The following is a 17,549-nucleotide window of genomic DNA, read 5'->3' as shown; positions in this document are numbered from 1 at the left end:
CCAGAAACCCCCCAGGAAGAAAAATACAGTTGGATCTTGGAGGATTTCCATTGTCTGTGCTGCTCTGGGGCACTGCCAGCTTCCGCAGCCTGAAGCCACCCTGCTGGGCTCTGCAGCAAAGTGGTGAAGACTTAGCCCACTCACTCTAATGGAAAGGCTCAGCCCAAACGGGGTTAGGGGCCAGAGAATTCAAAGGGGGTGGTCCGAAGAACGGGGGCCTGGTTGACAGCTGCCCAGCCATTAACAGGCTACATAAATTCAGCCCCTTGATTCCAAGCCCCACGTTGTGCCTCAGTTAAAGGAGGACCTTCTGAATTTGACATTTGGTTCTATACTGAGATCCTTGCAAATAATCAGGGTAAGGGGTAGGGGGACATTCACCTTTTCAGTGAAGACACTTGCTCCATGTGCAGTGGCTGAGCTGGTGATGGCATCAGAGAGGGCACCCATGCCACCCTGGACATAGCCCCAGGCCCCTTGCATCCCCTCCAGGCCCCCCATCACGTGATGTAGCAGCACATACCTGAGGACAGACCACTGGGATTTAATCCCAGAGCTTAGGTGCAAATAGACCTTTCTTTCTGGTGCCATTAGCCTCTCCCTCCCCCTGTACTGCCTTTCCCAACAACCTTTGAATGGGCACTGCCTCCATGCCATCAGGTGCCATCAACCCTGCCTCCCAAAGAACTTTCCAGTTCTTGCTCCCTGAGGCCTTTTCCCTGATCCAGGCCTCTCCTCTCATCCCTAAACTGCTGCACTGATGTTCTTCTAGTTGGACCACTTTCTCCCACCCTTTCTTTCCTGCAGGCTTGGAGCCCAATCTCAAAACCTAGCTGAGTCCTGTCACTTCTCTCCTTTGATGCCTTCACTGGCTTGGTGTTGCTCTCAGGGTCATTGCCAGTCTCTGAAAATGACCTCCGGGGCTCCAGCCTCCTCCCTCACCATGCTCCCTGTTGCGGTCCGCACTCCTGCCAAAGTAAACCCCCGCATCATCTGTGCTCAGCCCCCAGTGTCTGCACATGCTGTTCTGGCAGCTTCAAGGCCCCTTCCTCCCTCGTGTTTGTTTACCTAATTCCTCCTGTCCTGAGAGTCTCAGATTAAACATGCCTTCCTCCTGGAGACCTTCTCTGACCCTGGACAGCATTGTTTCCCTGCTTTACCCCCATCCTAACCCTCACAGAACTCCGGTATCATCATCTGCTCTGTGTCTACCTCTCCTATTAGGATTTCAGCTCCATTCACTACCTGGCCCCAGGTCCTGGCACAGGGAAGTGCTCCATCAATATTGACTGAAAGAATTAATGAAGAAACAAATTACTTAAAGGCACACTTCATAAACTGGGCAGTAGCTAGGCCTCCTGGAGACCTACAGAGAAAAGGACAGAAGGCACCAGCTGGAACATCCAAATTGGCTGGTGGATCACAGAGTTGGCCAAAGTATGGCAACCGCTGCCAACCCCCTTCTTCCATGGCCCTGGGGAATTCAGAGCTGGCTTAATGTGTGTTGAAAAACCACTTCCAAGGGTGGTTCTCATCTTTTCAGAGAAAAGCCACGTTGATGCAGCTTCTAGCTGCATCTTGTGATACACCAGAAATGGCCCAACACTTGGCAGTATCCTCTATCCCAAGACACATACACACACACGCACACGCACACATACAAACGCACACACACACACCCCACATACCCTCCGTTCCTGCTCCTACAAGTGGCCATTAACTCATCCCATAGGTACAGACTTCACTGTGTCTGCCTGCCCCCTCTTGGATCAGGCTGTCAACACAGCCCCCACCTATAGTGTTCCACCCTCACCAAGGTGTGTGTGTGTGTGTGTGTGTGTGTGTTTGTGTGTGTGTGTGTCTTGGAACCCACGGAAAGGAACTTTGTGTGTGTGGGGGAGGGCTAATGGGACTTTGTGGGAGGAGAAGAGATAAAAAGAGAGACAGAGAAGGAGTGAAAGGGAGAGAGAGACAAAAGAAGGAGGAAGTGGGGGAGGAGGAGGAGAGTGGGAAGTTGTTCATGTTGAGATATACCAGAGGGAGAGAGGTTTTTCTCACTGAAACAGTAAGGAGTAGTGGCTAAGAAGGAGGATTTTGGAGGGTCAGACAACGTGGGCTGGAAATCAGTTCTGCAACCACTAGCTGTGTGACTTCAGGCAAGACCTGCCCCTTCTCTGAGCCACGGCTCTCAGATGTTGCTCTGAGGGTTAGATGGGAGCTTGGCTTCGTGCCCGGCTCACCCAGAGAGCTCGGTGAGCGGTAACAGCAGCTGTTAGCACTTGTGGGGGATTCACTCTGCTCTCGCTGCACCCCTCACCACCACGCCCCACACTCACCCACTCCCCGGAGTGTGGGGACTTGTCATGGCTCCAATCACAGCATCCGTTGCCAGAGTGGCTTTTAGAGGCTCGGACTCAAACCACTGATCCAGCACCTAGGACAGCAAAATGTCAGGGAGAAGGGCATAGGGACCTGGGGAGGACAGTCCCCCGCAATGTGGGGTCTAGCCTGAGGCTGGGAAGCCCCTCACCTTTGTAATTGGAGCTGTGAGGACCTGGTAATACTGGGGCAGCTGGGCTCCCAGCACACGACCTAAAAGAGAAGACCCATAACGCATAGGCTGAGATAGGCAAGGAAGAGTCAGTCCAATCCGTGATATCTCTGCTCCTACCTCTTTATCTGTAAAATGGGAGTAATATTTCATATCCCAGGAGCTACTGTGAGGACTGAGTGACATATGTAAAGCATTTGCAAGTTCATAGGCACTTAATACATTTTAGCTGTTAGAATTATTTTTGGGAAAATGTTAACTTGTACCTTATTCCCTTACTTCGAACTCTGTAAGGCCCATACCCTGGGAGGCAGCCAGCTTGGCCAGGCCATTGCTCTCAGGCTGATTCACACTACGCCAGAGGCTCACGGGGCAGAAGGGCTCTGAGGACACGGATCGTGATCTTTAGCTGTTGTAGCCCCAGTGCCTAGCTTAGTGTCTGGCACACAGCACTTGCTTAATACATTTCGTCGCGTGAAGCTTCTTGGACTGGTCATCCGAGAGGCAGTGTCTACTTCTGGCATTTGTGATAGATTCTATTGGCTCTGATCGGTCCTTCACTCCTCCCCGAATCCACACACTTTGTCCATGCAACTCTGCAGCGTCTCCCGCTGGAAATCTTTCCAGTTTCACTCCTCCTTTCCTTGGGGTCACCCTTCAAAGTGAACTATTTGCATATAAGCCTTTTCTCAGGCTCTGTTTCTAGGGCGGGCTGGGCAAAAACCTTCTCCCCAGAGTACTCGGACAGCCCCTATTAATTGGTGGCAGGTGGCAGGCTGAAGAAGGTTCAGGCTTTGGTCCAATCACCGGGAAAATGGGCTCGAGTCCCCAAAGGTCACTCATCATACCCAGATGCCTGCACTTTGGACCTACCTGCCTGCAGCAGGGGTTTGAGGGTGGAGAGCGACTTGAGCCTTTGCAGCAGGGAACCCCTCTGGAAGGCCTCCGCGTCCACCGGCGCTGCATCCAGCAGAGGGTCTATGGCTAATGCCAACCGATTCATGAATGCCTCATATTTGGGGAAGGCCTGGAACAGAGAGCCCTGAGTCAAGGCCCCATTGCTTAGAATCCCACAAGGACATTGCCCCACTGCTCTGCCCTCCATACCGCCCCCATGTGGCCTGCTGCTCCTAGCCAGGCCTCTGTGACTCCTCAGGCAAATTACTCCCAGTTCTGGGTCTGTGTGAGCTGATGTCAGCGCTAGGGGAGGTCGGAGAAATCCTGAGCAGTACATGAGCTAGTAGGGTGGTGGCAGGGACAAGGAGTTATGCTGGCCAAGACCAGTTGTCAGCCACAGAAAACTGGCAAGTATCCTAGGATGTGGTTTCTGTGATAAACCGTGAAACCACTTTAAAGTTTCTCTTCTCAGTCCTGTCTTCCCGTGTATTACTGGTAAAAGAAAGATCCCTTCCCCTGTATTCCAGCATGATGACTATTGTTTCCTGGCCTGCAAATCCCCTCCATCTTCTTGTCCTATCCAGAAACAGAAGCCTACTCCCCATCGCCCCACAAGCCCCCCCGAGCCGAGTCCATTTCTCTCTTTCTCTTTTTTTTCAGAATCCATTTCAACAGAGTGGTTAGGACACCCACCCTTCCTTCACTGTGTGGGTGACAGGAGCTGGGATGGAGGCCTCTGCCACCAGGGCCCTGTCTCAATCCTCAGCCCTCACCTTTTAATTTTTTGGTTCATCTATACTCATGAATATATCCATGGAATTTTTTTTTTCAACGTTTTTTATTTATTTTTGGGACAGAGAGAGACAGAGCATGAACGGGGGAGGGGCAGAGAGAGAGGGAGACACAGAATCGGAAACAGGCTCCAGGCTCCGAGCCATCAGCCCAGAGCCTGACGCGGGGCTCGAACTCACGGACCGCGAGATGGTGACCTGGCTGAAGTCGGACGCTTAACCGACTGCGCCACCCAGGCGCCCCTATATCCATGGAATTTTAATAAGGTTACAGAAGAAAAAGTTCTGTGTGGAAGTACATTTGAGAAGTCTTGATAAAAATGACCTTAGCAGCCTTCTCTACAGTAGGCCTTTAATGTGACAACATGAAAAGATAAAACCGGAATTCGGTTTCCTTACTTTCCACCCCAGGATGTGGCCTCTGCCTCCTGTTCCTGTGGTCACTAGCATGCAAGGCCTCAGCCACTGTCCTATAGGCCTGGGGACGTGGCCTTGTCCTGAATCCTCTCTGGTGCATCTGAGATGGTCAGGGTTTAGAGGAGAGGGTGGAGGCAGGCGTCCCCAACCCGCTGCACAAAAGAGAAGCACTTTGAAAAAGCAAGCTCCTCAGGTGATTCTGCTCATCGGCCAGGCTTAGAAACCACTGGCTGAAGAGAGATTCTGTGTGTCTGTAGTTCTCTTGGTTTTACTCAACAATAGAGTACAAAAAGCAACACACATGGATTGTATTAACCTAGGTTCTCCTTTCTGTCCTCACTGAGACATGAGTTAATACTATGCCTCAGCTTGTGTCTAGGCTTGGTACAAAAATATGTCCATTTAAAGAATCTATATCTGCAACACCAGTCACACCAGGCCCATAAGATTATTCAATGACTCAAGGGGCACCTGGGTGGCTTAGTCAGTTAAGCATCTGACCTCAGCTCAGGTCATGATCTCACCGTTTGTGAGTTCGAGCCCTGCATTGGGATCTGTGTTCACAGCTCAGAGCCTGGAGCCTGCTTTGGATTCTGTCTCTCCCTCTCTCTCTGCCCCTCCCCTCCTCTCTCTCTCAACAATAAATAAACATTAAAAAAAAAAAGATTATTCAATGACTCATATACATGAAGGTACCCAACAAATTCCTTATAATGCAATCCCAAGGGAAAGCTATGCATTCTCCATCAGACCTATGTCCCTCCTTCCAGCAGACTGGCATGCCATCCTGGACAATTTCTTGCCTTGGGCTGCCTGGGGATTAATGCCAGATCGAATGAATATTACAAATCTCTTGTCCTAAATTCCTGATCCAATTCATTCTATACATAATTGTCTCTGATCCTCCCTTCATTCCTCTTTTTTGGCTTTCATGGACTTTAATATTGATAACCACCTGGAATTCTAGTTGTAAGCAGGAAAGATGGGAAGCACCGTAGTAGAAGTACATACCGGTGGATTCCCTTTTGAAATTCAGCCAGCAGAGACCACCTGAACAGTGGCCTCATAGGTTTGAGGGTCTCCAGTGTCCACCGGCCTTAATCACCGTCTTCCATTCCCTTCTCTCTGAAGTGCTCGGATCAGAGGCTACCACAGACCGGAGCCCTCCTAGGGCAGGTGGGGTGGCCTGTCCCAGCCCTCGTGGCCTTTGGACGACATGCTCTAGGATGACTCCGACCAGGCCCAATTCCTTTCGGGAGCAACCTCCAGGCTGGCAAGGGAGGAGGAGACCCGTTGCCAGTCCCTTTCCCTACCTGCGCATCTCTCCGCGAGAACTGGGCAATCTGCTTCTGGTTTTCCGCCATGTCTGTGCCCAGAAGAAGGGACCTGGGGACCTTGTTCCCTGTGCCCTCTTCCAGCATTGGGGTGAAGGAGTAGGGGTTCCGAAGATGAAGCCTCAGCCCATGTTTCTGCAGAACACACATAGCAAAGCAACATTTTAAGGGATCTGTGGCCTCTGCCCTTGACCCTTCTCTGATTGGGTTCGCAACAATTTAGGTCTCTGCAAACAGTTCCCCGAGGCACGTGGCACTGGTTCTTACATTTTCTAATGTAAGTGCATAAAAAGCGTGCTTGCCCAGGCACTCTTTGGCAGGCCACGCCATACCACAACATGTCATACCACACCATGCCACACTACACCACACCATCCCACACCACACTATACCACACCACACCAAGCTACCCTGTGCCAAGGACTGTACTAAGGTTTACAATGATCACCTCACAACAACTCTAAGTACATTGTCCTCACTTTACGAATACAACAACAGAGGCACAGGGCAGTGACATAACTTGTCCAAGGTCACCTTGGGAGGTGGATCTGGGTTTCAAAACCACATCTCTGTGACTCCAAAGCTCTGACTCTCAGCACTAGTCTATAACTGCCCCCACTTCAGAAATAAATAATTAAAATTTAGAAAGACACAATAAAGCAATGGTTATGTGAAAATCCATACTTACGAGGTAGATAAATTATTCACATCAAAAAATTGTATTTACTTTGCAGACTCATTTACTCCAGGGTCACTTTAAATGGAAGTTCCCTTGATGCATTTAAAATATGATTGGACTTAACAAATATTTGACTGGCAAACAGAACTTTCCAAGAGCACATCTACTTCTTCAATGGAGGTACAGATAAAACACAAGGGGCCTGAGCTGGCCCCACAAATAAGACTTACTATTCCAACTAAAGACTTCTTTTTTTCTGAAACCACTTTATTGAGGTATGAGCGACATACCAAAAGCTGTACGTATTTAATGTGTTTAACCTGATGAATTCGGCACCTAGAGACTTCTTTCCCAGATCCTTGGCCAGCTCCCTCTCCTCTCTGACTGCTCTGTTCACATGTCACCTGAGCAGCAAGGCCTCCCTTACCAGCCCAGCACTTTCTGCCCCCTCGTCTTGCTTTATTTGTCTTTGAAGCACTTACTGCCCCCTGGCTAACTGCATACTTAGTTACCCAGTCTCCCCCAAGTGGAATGTCAGCTCTATGAGCTCAAGGGCATAGTTTCTTTTCTCAGTGCTATATCCTTAGCACCTAGATATAGTGCAATCAATACGTATTCTGTTGACTGAATAAATTGAATGCCATGTTGCAGACCAGGTACATGTCCAGAGACAGAAACAAGATCTGAGTAGAAGTTCTGGAAAACACAAGGAAACCAAAAAAGCCCTCTCCAACAATTACAGCTGACATTTCCCTAAGCCAGAGATATTCCAGATGGTGGGACTGCCATGGGGAGAGCATTCTGTGGAGGTGAGTCCAAAGGTTTGGTAGGGGTTTGGGCTGGAAGACCTCCAGAGTCCTTTCTAACACCAACATGGGGAAATGTATTTGATCCAAGCTGGAGAAAATTTCAGGTTGGTTTCTCTCAGGTTAGTCTTTCTCACCCAGGAAGCATCCTTAGTTTCTCCTTTTCCTTTCCCCTCATCCCAACAGTCACCAAGTCTCACTGGCCGAGTCTCCAGAAGTTGTCTACTTCTCTCCATCTCCACTGCCTCTCAGCCCAAGCCACCATCTTGTGAACTACCGCAGCCACCGCCTCACCCATCTCCTTGAGACCACAGCCGCTTCTACCACATTCCACACCACCCAGCAGGCAGACTGACCTTTCATGAAGTCATAAACTCCATCCCTCCACTTCTTCTGCCCATGGCACTCAGAATAAAATGCAGTCCCTCCTTCACAGCCTACAAGGCCCTATGTCAACTGATCCAGACCCCCTCTCCCACACCCTCAGCTGCCCCTCTGCCATCACGGTCTACTTTCTTCTGCCTTGGGCCTGTCCACCTCTACTTCCCTCTGACTGGAACGTTCTCTGCTCAGGTGACCACAAGGCTGGTGACTTCTTAGCATCCACATGTCAGTTCAAATGTCACCTCCTCAGGGAAGTTTTCCTGGTTGCCAGTCCAGGCTGGACTTCTGGTCCTTCACTACCATATTGTCTTGTTTCCCTTTCTTTAGGCAACACCTACCTCTACTTCAAGTTCCCTTCCTAAGGCAGAAGCCTTGCTGCCCCCATTCACCACAGTGTCCCCAAGGGCTTCTCCCAGTGCGGGACACAGGGAAGGGGCTCAGAAACGTTTACTGAATGAAGGAATCAATAACCCACCCCAGATAAGGGACCCAAGAGTTATTTCAAGTAGAACTAATTGAATATGATTTTTTTTTTTTTTGTCTGACTCAGGACTTTCTCATCAATTGAACCTTTGCCATTCTTGATGGCTTTAATTATGTGGTGTCAGAATCAGAAGAGGGATGTTGAATCACCATTAGATTGGTTCAGATTGTGCAGTTCTCTTATAAAAACAAAGCCCTTCTTCTGATTTCCCCACAAGTGTTCTCAGCATGCATAGCATCCCGGGTAGAAATCACTAGGAAGGGACAAGGTGTATATGAGGGACCAGAGGTAAGGGAGATCCAAAGGGTGTGGTTCCCAGGCCCCAGCATAGTCCTGCAGAATCAGCCCTCAAATCAAGGTCCCCCAGGGTCCCATCAGTTTCCCACATTGTTCTGACAGACCTGAAAGTTTGAGAGCCTTGGATCAGGTTTCCAGGGAGCAAAGTGGGAGTACACTGATCTGGTTGAGACCCGGAAGAACAGAGAGAGAGGGGAGGGAGGACAAGGGGTTGCCACTTGAATGAGGTCAAGGTTGGCCCAGGAAGAGCAGCCCCTGGCTGATGCGGGAGAAAAGACCCCCAGGGCAGAACTCTGCCCTCCCAGCCTGGATTCCACTGCTTAATGTGGGGTGGCTATCAAAGCAAACCAGGATAGTGGATAGACCTGGGAGGCGATCCAATCTGATGTTCTTGTTGACAGCTGGGGAAACTAAGATCCAGAACGCAGGCCCCATTGAGGCCCCGAGTGGGTGGGGTAAACCATCCTCTGGCTCAAGGATGGAAGAGACGCAGTGGCACGAAAGGCTAGCCTCACACTTTAGGTGAGGGCTTAGTCTAACCGGGGACAGGCCTGTAGTGGCCAGGTCTGATAGGCAGTGGCCGGCCCGGGTCCCCGGGTCGGCTGCCTTTTCTGCGGCCTCAGTTTTCTCAGCTGCTACATGGGAGTTACAGTGCTAGCTGACAATTATTGAGTACTAACCATGCCCCAGGCACTGCACTAATGATGAGCGAACCTATTAAAACCACCACAATAGCCTCACCGTGTAGGTACTATCACCATCCCCACCTTACAGATGAGAAAGACAGGGCGCTGGGAGGCAGCTGATAAAACCATCAAGCAGGGATTCAAAACTGTTAGGTGCCAGGGTGTGTGAGCTCAGCCCTGTCTTCTGCCCAGACCCCACCTGGAGAGCTCCTGCCTGTGACCTTGTCCATTGCAAACTGTAACGTGCAGGATCGCTATCAGGATGCCTGTGGCGGCACATTGGACCTCAAGAACAGGGAGAAGGTGGCAGGTAGACCTGATGCAAATTCTGTCATTTCCCAGTGTGTGAACTTAACCTCCCAGCACCTCGGTTCCCTCGTCATAAAACGGGAACACTAAAACAATTCTTGTCTCACAGGTGCAGCCCAATTGATGGAGCATTAGAGCTTGTAGCCCAGGTTGTGACACTGGTAATTAAACTGTTCTTTATTGTTGTCTGGAAAGAGGACATTCCTAGAACGACTTCAGTTGCCCTGTTGTAGACGCCTTCCAGGTTGCCAGGGTCCTGGTCAATAAGGTGCCCCAGGCTCCGTCCGGGATTAATTCTGTGCATCACGAAGCAGGACTGTTCTGTCCCATGATTTGGGCACCACGCTCCTATTAATGCAGCCTAAGGTTAGGGGTCAAGTCATACACTCAATTCACTTGGGAGTTTCTAGTTAAAGGAACCCTATGACAGAAAACATTTTCAAATGAGTAACTTCTATAAAGAGAACACTCGTGGAAATTTCCATTCTGTCATCCTGAGTTTTCAGAAGTTACATTTTTCAAAAGAAGGGTCTACCCACAGCCCCCATCCGCAGCCACATCTGCCACTATGTATAATGCGTGCATTTGCAGGTTGCCTTCAGCACTAATCTGGTGTGGACTGCGGACCAGAGACCCTTTCCCAGGCCTTGGCTAGATTTCATCCGGTCCTGCCTGGTTGGCCGTGATTTCTCTCTCTAAGTAGGCAACAGTGGTTGAAGATCTTATTATAAATTTCAAACTTTCAATTTAGAGCAAAGTTGATGCTAAAGTGCTCACAGCTTCTTGTATGGATGATACACAGGATCCTTTTCCCTGAGTAGTGGTGACCCAGGCACAAGCAGGGAGAAGCTAAGTGGGCTCCAGAAATGCGGGGACCGAGTTTACAAAAGAGGCAGTGATCTGCAAGGACAGGGGCAGAGCTGGGTCAGCCTGTGGCCCAAGGTTAAGCTGACTAAGAGGAGTCATCTAAGGGCCAGTCAGCGTTCTCAGGACCCCTCAAAGCAGCCCAGGAGCCAGAGGAACTGAAAATCCCTGGGGTCCAACTTCCTGCTCAAGAGACTGAGAATAGTAACAGGATCTAAAGATTAATGAGGGAAGAAATCGGGCTCTTGTCAGAGGCCCAGGGGTTCAGGCAGGTACCCAGCGAGGGCCAGGTGACATGCCAGGAGGTGATGGGGCCGGGCAGAGCTGGAACCCCAGTCCCGTGCAAGGCACCAGCCAGTGTTGCGTGCAGAAACATGGGCCTGGTGTTCACAAGGCTTGTTCTTCAAAAGATGTCCAAGTTTTATGTGAAATTTCCCATTTTTAAGGCACTGGGTAGGCTAGACAAAACCCATCTGCGGGAATGCACCAAGGAGAGCATGTGGGTAGACAAACCCTTGGATAGAAGAGAGACCCTAGGTGCAGGGAACCACGTGGGTGCAAAATAGGGAGGCTTCACCCCAGGTGGGGAAGCTGGAACCGGCCCTCCCCCACCATCAGGCCATGGGTAGAACTGGGGCGGGGGGGGCACGGGGGGGGGGGCAGTTCTACCTTCAGCTCCAGGTCGATGTAAATCTGTGGCCTCAGCAGGCTGAGGAGGTAGGATGCTCGGGAGAACTTAAACCCTGAAATGGAATCCGATAAAGACAGTCACCGGTGGTCACCACTGGTCGCCCTCTGCCACCCCCACACCACCTCTCAGGGCTCACCTGGGATGATCTCCTCAGTGACAGCTGCACCTCCAATCACTGGGCGTCTCTCAAAGACTGCCGTGTTCACCCCCAGTCTCTGCAGGTACGCCGCCTGGGGGGTACACAGGGTCTTCCCTTCATCACTGGGGCCTACCTGCCAGCTCAGGGTCCTCGCTACAGGGCCAGCGTGCTACCCCTAGGCTCATGCTGTTCCCGCTTCTGGGGATGCCATTCCCCTTGCTTCCTCCGTAAATTCGCACTTTCCCAGATGTCTTGCAAGATGCAACACGACTGGTCCTGCCCCTCCATGTCCCAGCTGAAGGTGACCTTCCCTCCCGCATGGCCTGGGTAGCTCTGGGAAGTCACACTGCACCCTGCCCAAGCCCGCTCAGGGTGCCCATCTCCTCTAGGTGAGGGCAAGCCTCATGCCTCCTCAGAAGCACAGAGGCAGCGCGTGAGCTTGCCCAGTGAGCACCAAGCTAGACCGCCAAACTCTACTTCCTCTTTTTGCTGGAGCGGCCTCAGCACCTAATCCATCTGGCCTGTTTCCTCCAGTGCAAACACGGGCCTGATGATGGTGACACCCCCTTGGCCTGCTTCACGCACTGATCCCTGACACACAGCACGTGCCCAAGAGAGTAAGCTACAGTTACAGCACAGCTTTATTTGGGGGGCGAGGGGACAAATATTGCAGGGATTTTATTAATTTTTCCTAGCACTTAGTGGGAAATCAATAAGTATCTGTTAAACTGAACTGGACCTGAGTCTACAGACCTGCATTGCTGGTCCTCCCACTATCATCCCTGCCAAGATAACGACAGAAACGGTGTAACTCAGAAAGCTTGTTTTTAAAAGTTTACTTGGCAATGACTCTGTGCCAGACCCTGTGAGTGCATCACCCCATTTAATCCACCTCACAACCCTAGGGGCGGGCGCTATGATTCTCCCCATTTCACAGATGAGGAAACTGAGCCCAAAGGAGGTAGCTTGCCTCAGGCTCACAGAGTAGAGGTGTTGGGAATTGAACCCAGATGGTCTGGACTCAGGATCTATACTCCTGACACATCTCAGTGTGGAAGAAAAAAAGCCACTCTGGCATTGGGAAGCCGCCTGGCCCTTGGCCGTAAACCATACTCTCCCATCACACTTGAGCAGCCTCACAGAATGACAACCTCAGACTGAGACCATGATAAATGGGACAGAACAAGCCCATCTCACAATTTTGTCTGAGTACAAACATAAAACAAGGGCTCTGGGTCACCCACAAGATACCCAACACCGCCCCCTCTCTTGGCCAAAATTAGTGGTTGCTGCTTCCTTACCAGTTATCCTCTCCTCCTACTGGTCCCTCTCCCCATAGATAAGATTTATCGAGATGCTAGTCGCAGGGGCATTCCTGCTCTGACAGTATCCAGTGTAGAGCAAACCCCTCTTTTGCCCCCCAGATCATCCAACCAGAGTTCATATCCTAGAATAGGCTCTTCTTAATCCCCTCCTCCTGAGCTGCCTCCCGCTCCCCGCCCCCCCCCCCCCCCCCAAACCAAAGCCAGTCACCACCCAACTCCCTGAATGGCAGGGCTGCGTCTGGGTGGGTCTTCGGCTAGAGGGCACTGACACCAACCTCCCTTGGGCTAGGAACCTCCAATAACAAGAGTCCCCATCTGTGAGGCTTTGTGTGGCTGGTCCTTAAGGCATGTCACTTGCTGGCTTTATGGCAACTCTGAGACTGGGCATTTTTATTCTTTTACGATGGTTGAGATAGCCTAAATGACTTGCCTTGACCTTCACAGATAGAAAGTGGCAGAGCTGGGGGATGCGCCTGTGTTCATATTAACATAAAATCAATGTTTTAAATTACTGATCAGTTGAGTTACATAGCACTCCCTGTAAAATGTTCAAGTAAAACTAATATGTCAGGGAAAAGGATGAAGATTTCACGCAAGTCTCACGGCCCCCTCTCCCCAGCATTGCAAAGTCCTCCTGTATGGATATTCTAGAGCAGCCTCTGCTTCAGGAGGATGTACCGTGCTTGTCTTGTGAACACCTCTAGCACACACTTTAGCTTTCTAGGGTACAGGGACCAGAGTTTGAGAAGCACAGCCTCAGGATAGCCCTGACCTGGCTCAGCTTTGGACCTAGAAGCCAGTGGTGTTGGGGCAGGGCCCTGCCTCCTCTGCTAGCCTGGCTTCCTTGCTGTCTCCAGGGTATACCTGGGGCTGTGTGGCTGCTGGGTACTTCAGGGTGACACATGGCAGAGACCCAGCTGTGCAGCACAGGGACTATATACACAAGGACCGCCCCCTCATCTGTAGTCAGAGGGCCCCACCCACCAGGCCTCAGCTCCCCAGGCTCTGACATGTCTCCCAGCCTATGTCAGTTACATATGCTCCCACCTCTTCATCATCTTGTTTCTGAAAGCTCCCTGACTCTCCCAAAGTCATGGGGGAAATGCACATATGTTATGGAGAGGATAGGAAAGAGAGCCTCTGATACTCTCCTTAACTACCAAAGAAATCCATTTGACAGCCACCGATCAGTGCCCTGGAGAGGAGGCTAGCCGGCCTCCCCATGTCTCCCGTGGCCCACACCCTGCCTGCTTCCTCACATTCCGGCGACAACCTCATGTCCAGGGGTCATGAAGTGGGGCAGAGGGGGAGGTACTCACAGCCACCAGCCCATTGTGTCCTGCAATGAGACAAGGGAAAGAGGAGGAGAGCAGCAGTGGTCAGCAAGCAGACAGACATATACCTGAGGAACGTGGTCACCCATCCCTGTCCCCATGCTCGTGAAGATCCTGGGGACGTAGCAGAGAGTTGGATGTTGCAACAGCATCTAGCTTGATGCCATAAAACACCTGGTCTGTGGGGAGTCAGAAAACCCTGGTTCTTGTCCTGGCTCGAAAAATGTCCCGTCACCCTGGCCTGGCCAGTGGCTCCACGCTGGAGTGAGGGGTGAGGAGAAATCCACAGTCATCAGACAAAAGCTATCTCACAAAGCCTCGCATTGCTGGGCTTCCCAGCACCTGGGGATGAGCAAGGGACTGGTGAGGGAGAGTCATGGTTTCCGTGGCAGGGACAGAAGGGGAGCGTGGCTGGTATGCTGCTAGGCAGACAAGCCCTTCTTGCCTGGTGTGGAATCACCGGCCGTCCAGGTGCGTGCTGGGCATGTGGATGGCTGCTGTCCAACATGGCTTGTTCTCCCCAAGCGTGGTTCACTGTAGTGCCCCAGAAGGCTTTAGTCACATGACTTTGTCTTTGTCAACCACCAACATTCCTGGGGTAAGATGGGAACAGTTCAAAATGAAGTAACTGAACATAGCTTACGGAGTGCCAGCCGATTGGGTGAACTTTGCTATTTTACATGTTTAAGTTTCTTTCCAAAGATCTTAGGAGGGCTGCCCCTGGGTTAGGAGCCCTAAACTTGACTTGGGATCCCATGTTGCACACCAGGCCCCCCCGGTAGCAAGTGCTTCTCCTGTTTCGAGAAGCTTCAGGACCACCTGAGAACCCCTCCCCAGAGTCAGCTCAGCAGGGCGAAGGCGGGGCCCTGGGACGGATTTCTCATAAGCCCCCAGGTCATTCTGATGTGGCTATCAGAGCCAAGCACAGCCGGTGGGGTGGGAGGGCCTCTTCTTCCCTCACTTTCAGGATAACGCAGAGCTGCTGATGAAGAATCCCTTGTCGGGCAGAGAACAGGCCCTGGTTGTTTTCAAGTAGTGGGGACAGGCCTTGTCTGGAACACTTGGCACACATTCCTCCTTGGTGACAGAAGGTCACTATGAGTCTTCAGGGATGTCAGTAGAAGACTATGTTCTCTGAGCACCAACCTGAACCCGGCGTTCACTCAAATAAAATGTTCAGCCATTAATTTGACAAACATCCATAAATAGGAGGCAGCAATGACCCACATGATGGATTTCTTCATGGCTGAGCTGATTTTGTTTTACATTTTCCACACAGAGACTCCCAGAATTTGAGAAGTCATTGAGCCAACTTCTCTTCCATTAAAGGAACCTCTAAAACAGAGCTTTTCAACTCCCTTTGACCATGAGCCACAGGAGGAAGAACGTTTTACACTGTGACTTGGTACATAACCCACCTAGAAATGTATTTAACAGACAAAAGCTTCATGAACAATATCAACTCATCCACGTGATAAGCATGTGAAGATCCATTTGATTACATTTCATTTGGAAAGACCAGTTAACATACTGTTTTTATATATTTTGAAAAGTTTCTTAATAAGGTTTAAAAAATATGCTGGATGGAATTCATGAATGGGTTGCAACCTGCAGTTTGAAAAGTCCTGCTTTCTAATATATACATCAGATTAAAGGCAGACTGTCCTGGGTTCAACCTGGTTTCTGCTATTTACAGAACATGGCCCTCGGAGAGTCACTCTGACCTGCCATGAGCTTTGGGCTTCTTGCAGTGTTGGAGGGAGAAAAACCAATAATATATGTAAAGCACCTGACCCTGGGCAGGCCCACAATAAATGGTAGCTATTTGTCTCTTGAGTAGTGCTGATCATAAATCTCAGAAACTGAATAAAAGCTTCCAGGCAACTCGGTCCAGTTCAGTCATCACACGTTAGCCCATAGGTGCACAAACAGACCTCAAATGACAAAGGTCAAGATCCCATCAGCCCAGGACCCTCTTTCCTCCACTAGTCCATCCCCAGTCCTGCCTGGGCCCTCCTGTGGCTTCTGGTGACCTCTCCTTCCCCTGTGAGGGGGTCTTAAGCTACAGGCTCTGATAACCTCCAGCCTGACTCCAGGGATCCATAGATAGCCAGGCACGTGGGGCTTGTGAGGGAAGCTGCTCTGGACTCGGACTTTCAAATGTGGCCTGCAGCCGCCCGCGTCAGGCCCACTCCAAATTCTGGTCAGATGTGCTGACTTCCACTGAATCCTAATCACCAGGGGCAAGGCCAGGAACTGCATTTTAACAAGCTCCTTGGGTCACTCTTAGGCATATTTAGTTAAGTGACTAATCAGGTTCATCTTCAAGGTGGCTCCCGGGTAGTGGTGTGACCTCAGGGAGCAGAGATAACCCTTCTCTCGGAAGATGGCCACTCTGTTCCTTACTTGGTCCCCAAAAGCCCTTAAATGGGGCTTCCCTTTATGCGTAGCAATTAAACAATGTCAAGCAAAAACTCACAACTGAGACTCACACACATGTGGGCAATTCACTCTGGCATCTGGTGACCTGGAGTCAACTGTCCCTGCCAGAAGGCAGGAGGGGTGTGCCGTCACCAAGGGCAGAAAGGGAGTTGGGGGGGGGGGGGCGCAGTGCCATTTACTGCACCCAGTTAGGTCTACAGCTGGCTTCCCCCAGCCAGGAGGTTTGTGACAGTTGTCAAACACAGCCATTGCTACAATTTAAATTATATAAACTTATGGTGAAATAAATTATAAACAAAGGTAATACATACGCAAAACTTGTCAACTTCCCTACATCATATTACTATGTGTCACAATTACCTATGCTCTTGTGGTTTTTTACCTCTGAGCAGCCGTCAGCAGGCTGCGCTGTGTCACAGTGTCACAGTGGGCTGCTGTGACTCTTTTCCAAATTCACATGCAACCGCGTCACCGTGGTAACTTGAAGAAGGCCATGGTGGGAGTATTTGCACCATGAAAGTCAGTGAACATTACATGTCGTGGCTCCATGTATTGCTTTGTTGATGGTTAGAGTTAGGAAAGCAATGGAGAAAACACTAACAATGCAGATGAAACCCAACCATGTGCTGTGTCCCTGGCTGTTCCATCGTGAAAAAGCACAAAGAATTAAGAAAGTATTCTCCCAGAACGGGAAAAACATGATCTGTTTGAGCGAAGTCTCTCCCGTCATGGAACAAGTGAAGTTCAGATGTACCTTTGTTGCTTTGCTTCGCTTCTACTCTTTGAAGTCAATCAAAAGGTCCAACATTCCCTTGGGCACTAGCCTTATTTGTCAGTAGGAACCAGAAGGTTGCTAAGTGTAGCAAAAATCCCAGAAATTTGGGGAGAGCCAGTTGGCCACCTGGAATTTAGAGTATTGCGGATCTTATTTGTAAAATCGTGTGCTATGCTTCTTTCATTTCAGTATTTATACTAAACTTACGTATATGTGTTTGCACACATTTTTCCCTGGAGAGGCGACCGTTAAAAACATTAACTGGCCATGACTGCTCTTAGAACATACAAAAATGAAGAGATGTCAGGACAGGATGCAGCTTTAAAACTGTGTAACGAACGTCT

At 50.3% G+C, this 17,549-nt stretch overlaps 2 protein-coding genes and 2 long non-coding RNA genes across 5 annotated transcripts in view; 1 reads left to right on the top strand and 3 right to left on the bottom strand.

Moving 5' to 3' along the window:
* LOC144613186 (uncharacterized) overlaps positions 1–17,549 on the top strand; it is a 365,982-nt gene that overhangs the window by 21,487 nt on the left and 326,946 nt on the right. The window lies entirely within an intron of this gene.
* The window catches only part of PYROXD2 (pyridine nucleotide-disulphide oxidoreductase domain 2), a 28,488-nt gene that overhangs the window by 8,024 nt on the left and 2,915 nt on the right, over positions 1–17,549 (bottom strand). Inside the window, exons 2-9 of one of the 2 annotated variants that reach the window (XM_060641814.3) lie at positions 13,974–13,993; positions 11,327–11,420; positions 11,169–11,242; positions 5,970–6,125; positions 3,425–3,578; positions 2,531–2,592; positions 2,337–2,434; positions 382–523 (exon numbers count right to left, since the gene is read on the bottom strand). In XM_060641814.3, coding sequence (XP_060497797.3) covers positions 382–523; positions 2,337–2,434; positions 2,531–2,592; positions 3,425–3,578; positions 5,970–6,125; positions 11,169–11,242; positions 11,327–11,420; positions 13,974–13,993 — 800 coding nt within the window. Of the gene's footprint in view, positions 1–381; positions 524–2,336; positions 2,435–2,530; positions 2,593–3,424; positions 3,579–5,969; positions 6,126–11,168; positions 11,243–11,326; positions 11,421–13,973; positions 13,994–14,056; positions 14,160–17,549 lie in introns of those variants that run through there. The other variant, XM_078434714.2, reaches the window with a different exon arrangement.
* LOC132685044 (uncharacterized) lies at positions 9,797–11,045 on the bottom strand. Its single transcript, XR_009612914.3, has 2 exons — positions 10,413–11,045; positions 9,797–9,983 (listed from the first exon to the last, which is right to left on the bottom strand). It is a non-coding gene; the product is annotated as an uncharacterized LOC132685044 (long non-coding RNA).
* The window catches only part of HPS1 (HPS1 biogenesis of lysosomal organelles complex 3 subunit 1), a 31,438-nt gene continuing 27,769 nt past the window's right edge, over positions 13,881–17,549 (bottom strand). Inside the window, exon 21 of the mRNA XM_081790483.1 lies at positions 13,881–13,993. The gene's annotated coding sequence lies outside the window, so the exon portion shown is untranslated. The remainder of the gene's footprint in view (positions 13,994–17,549) is intronic.

This window comes from Panthera onca, chromosome D2 (genome assembly GCF_046562875.1).
Source record: "Panthera onca isolate mPanOnc1 chromosome D2, mPanOnc1 haplotype 2, whole genome shotgun sequence".
NCBI classification, from domain to species: domain Eukaryota; kingdom Metazoa; phylum Chordata; class Mammalia; order Carnivora; family Felidae; genus Panthera; species Panthera onca.
This window is presented reverse-complemented; position numbering and strand designations above follow the sequence as displayed.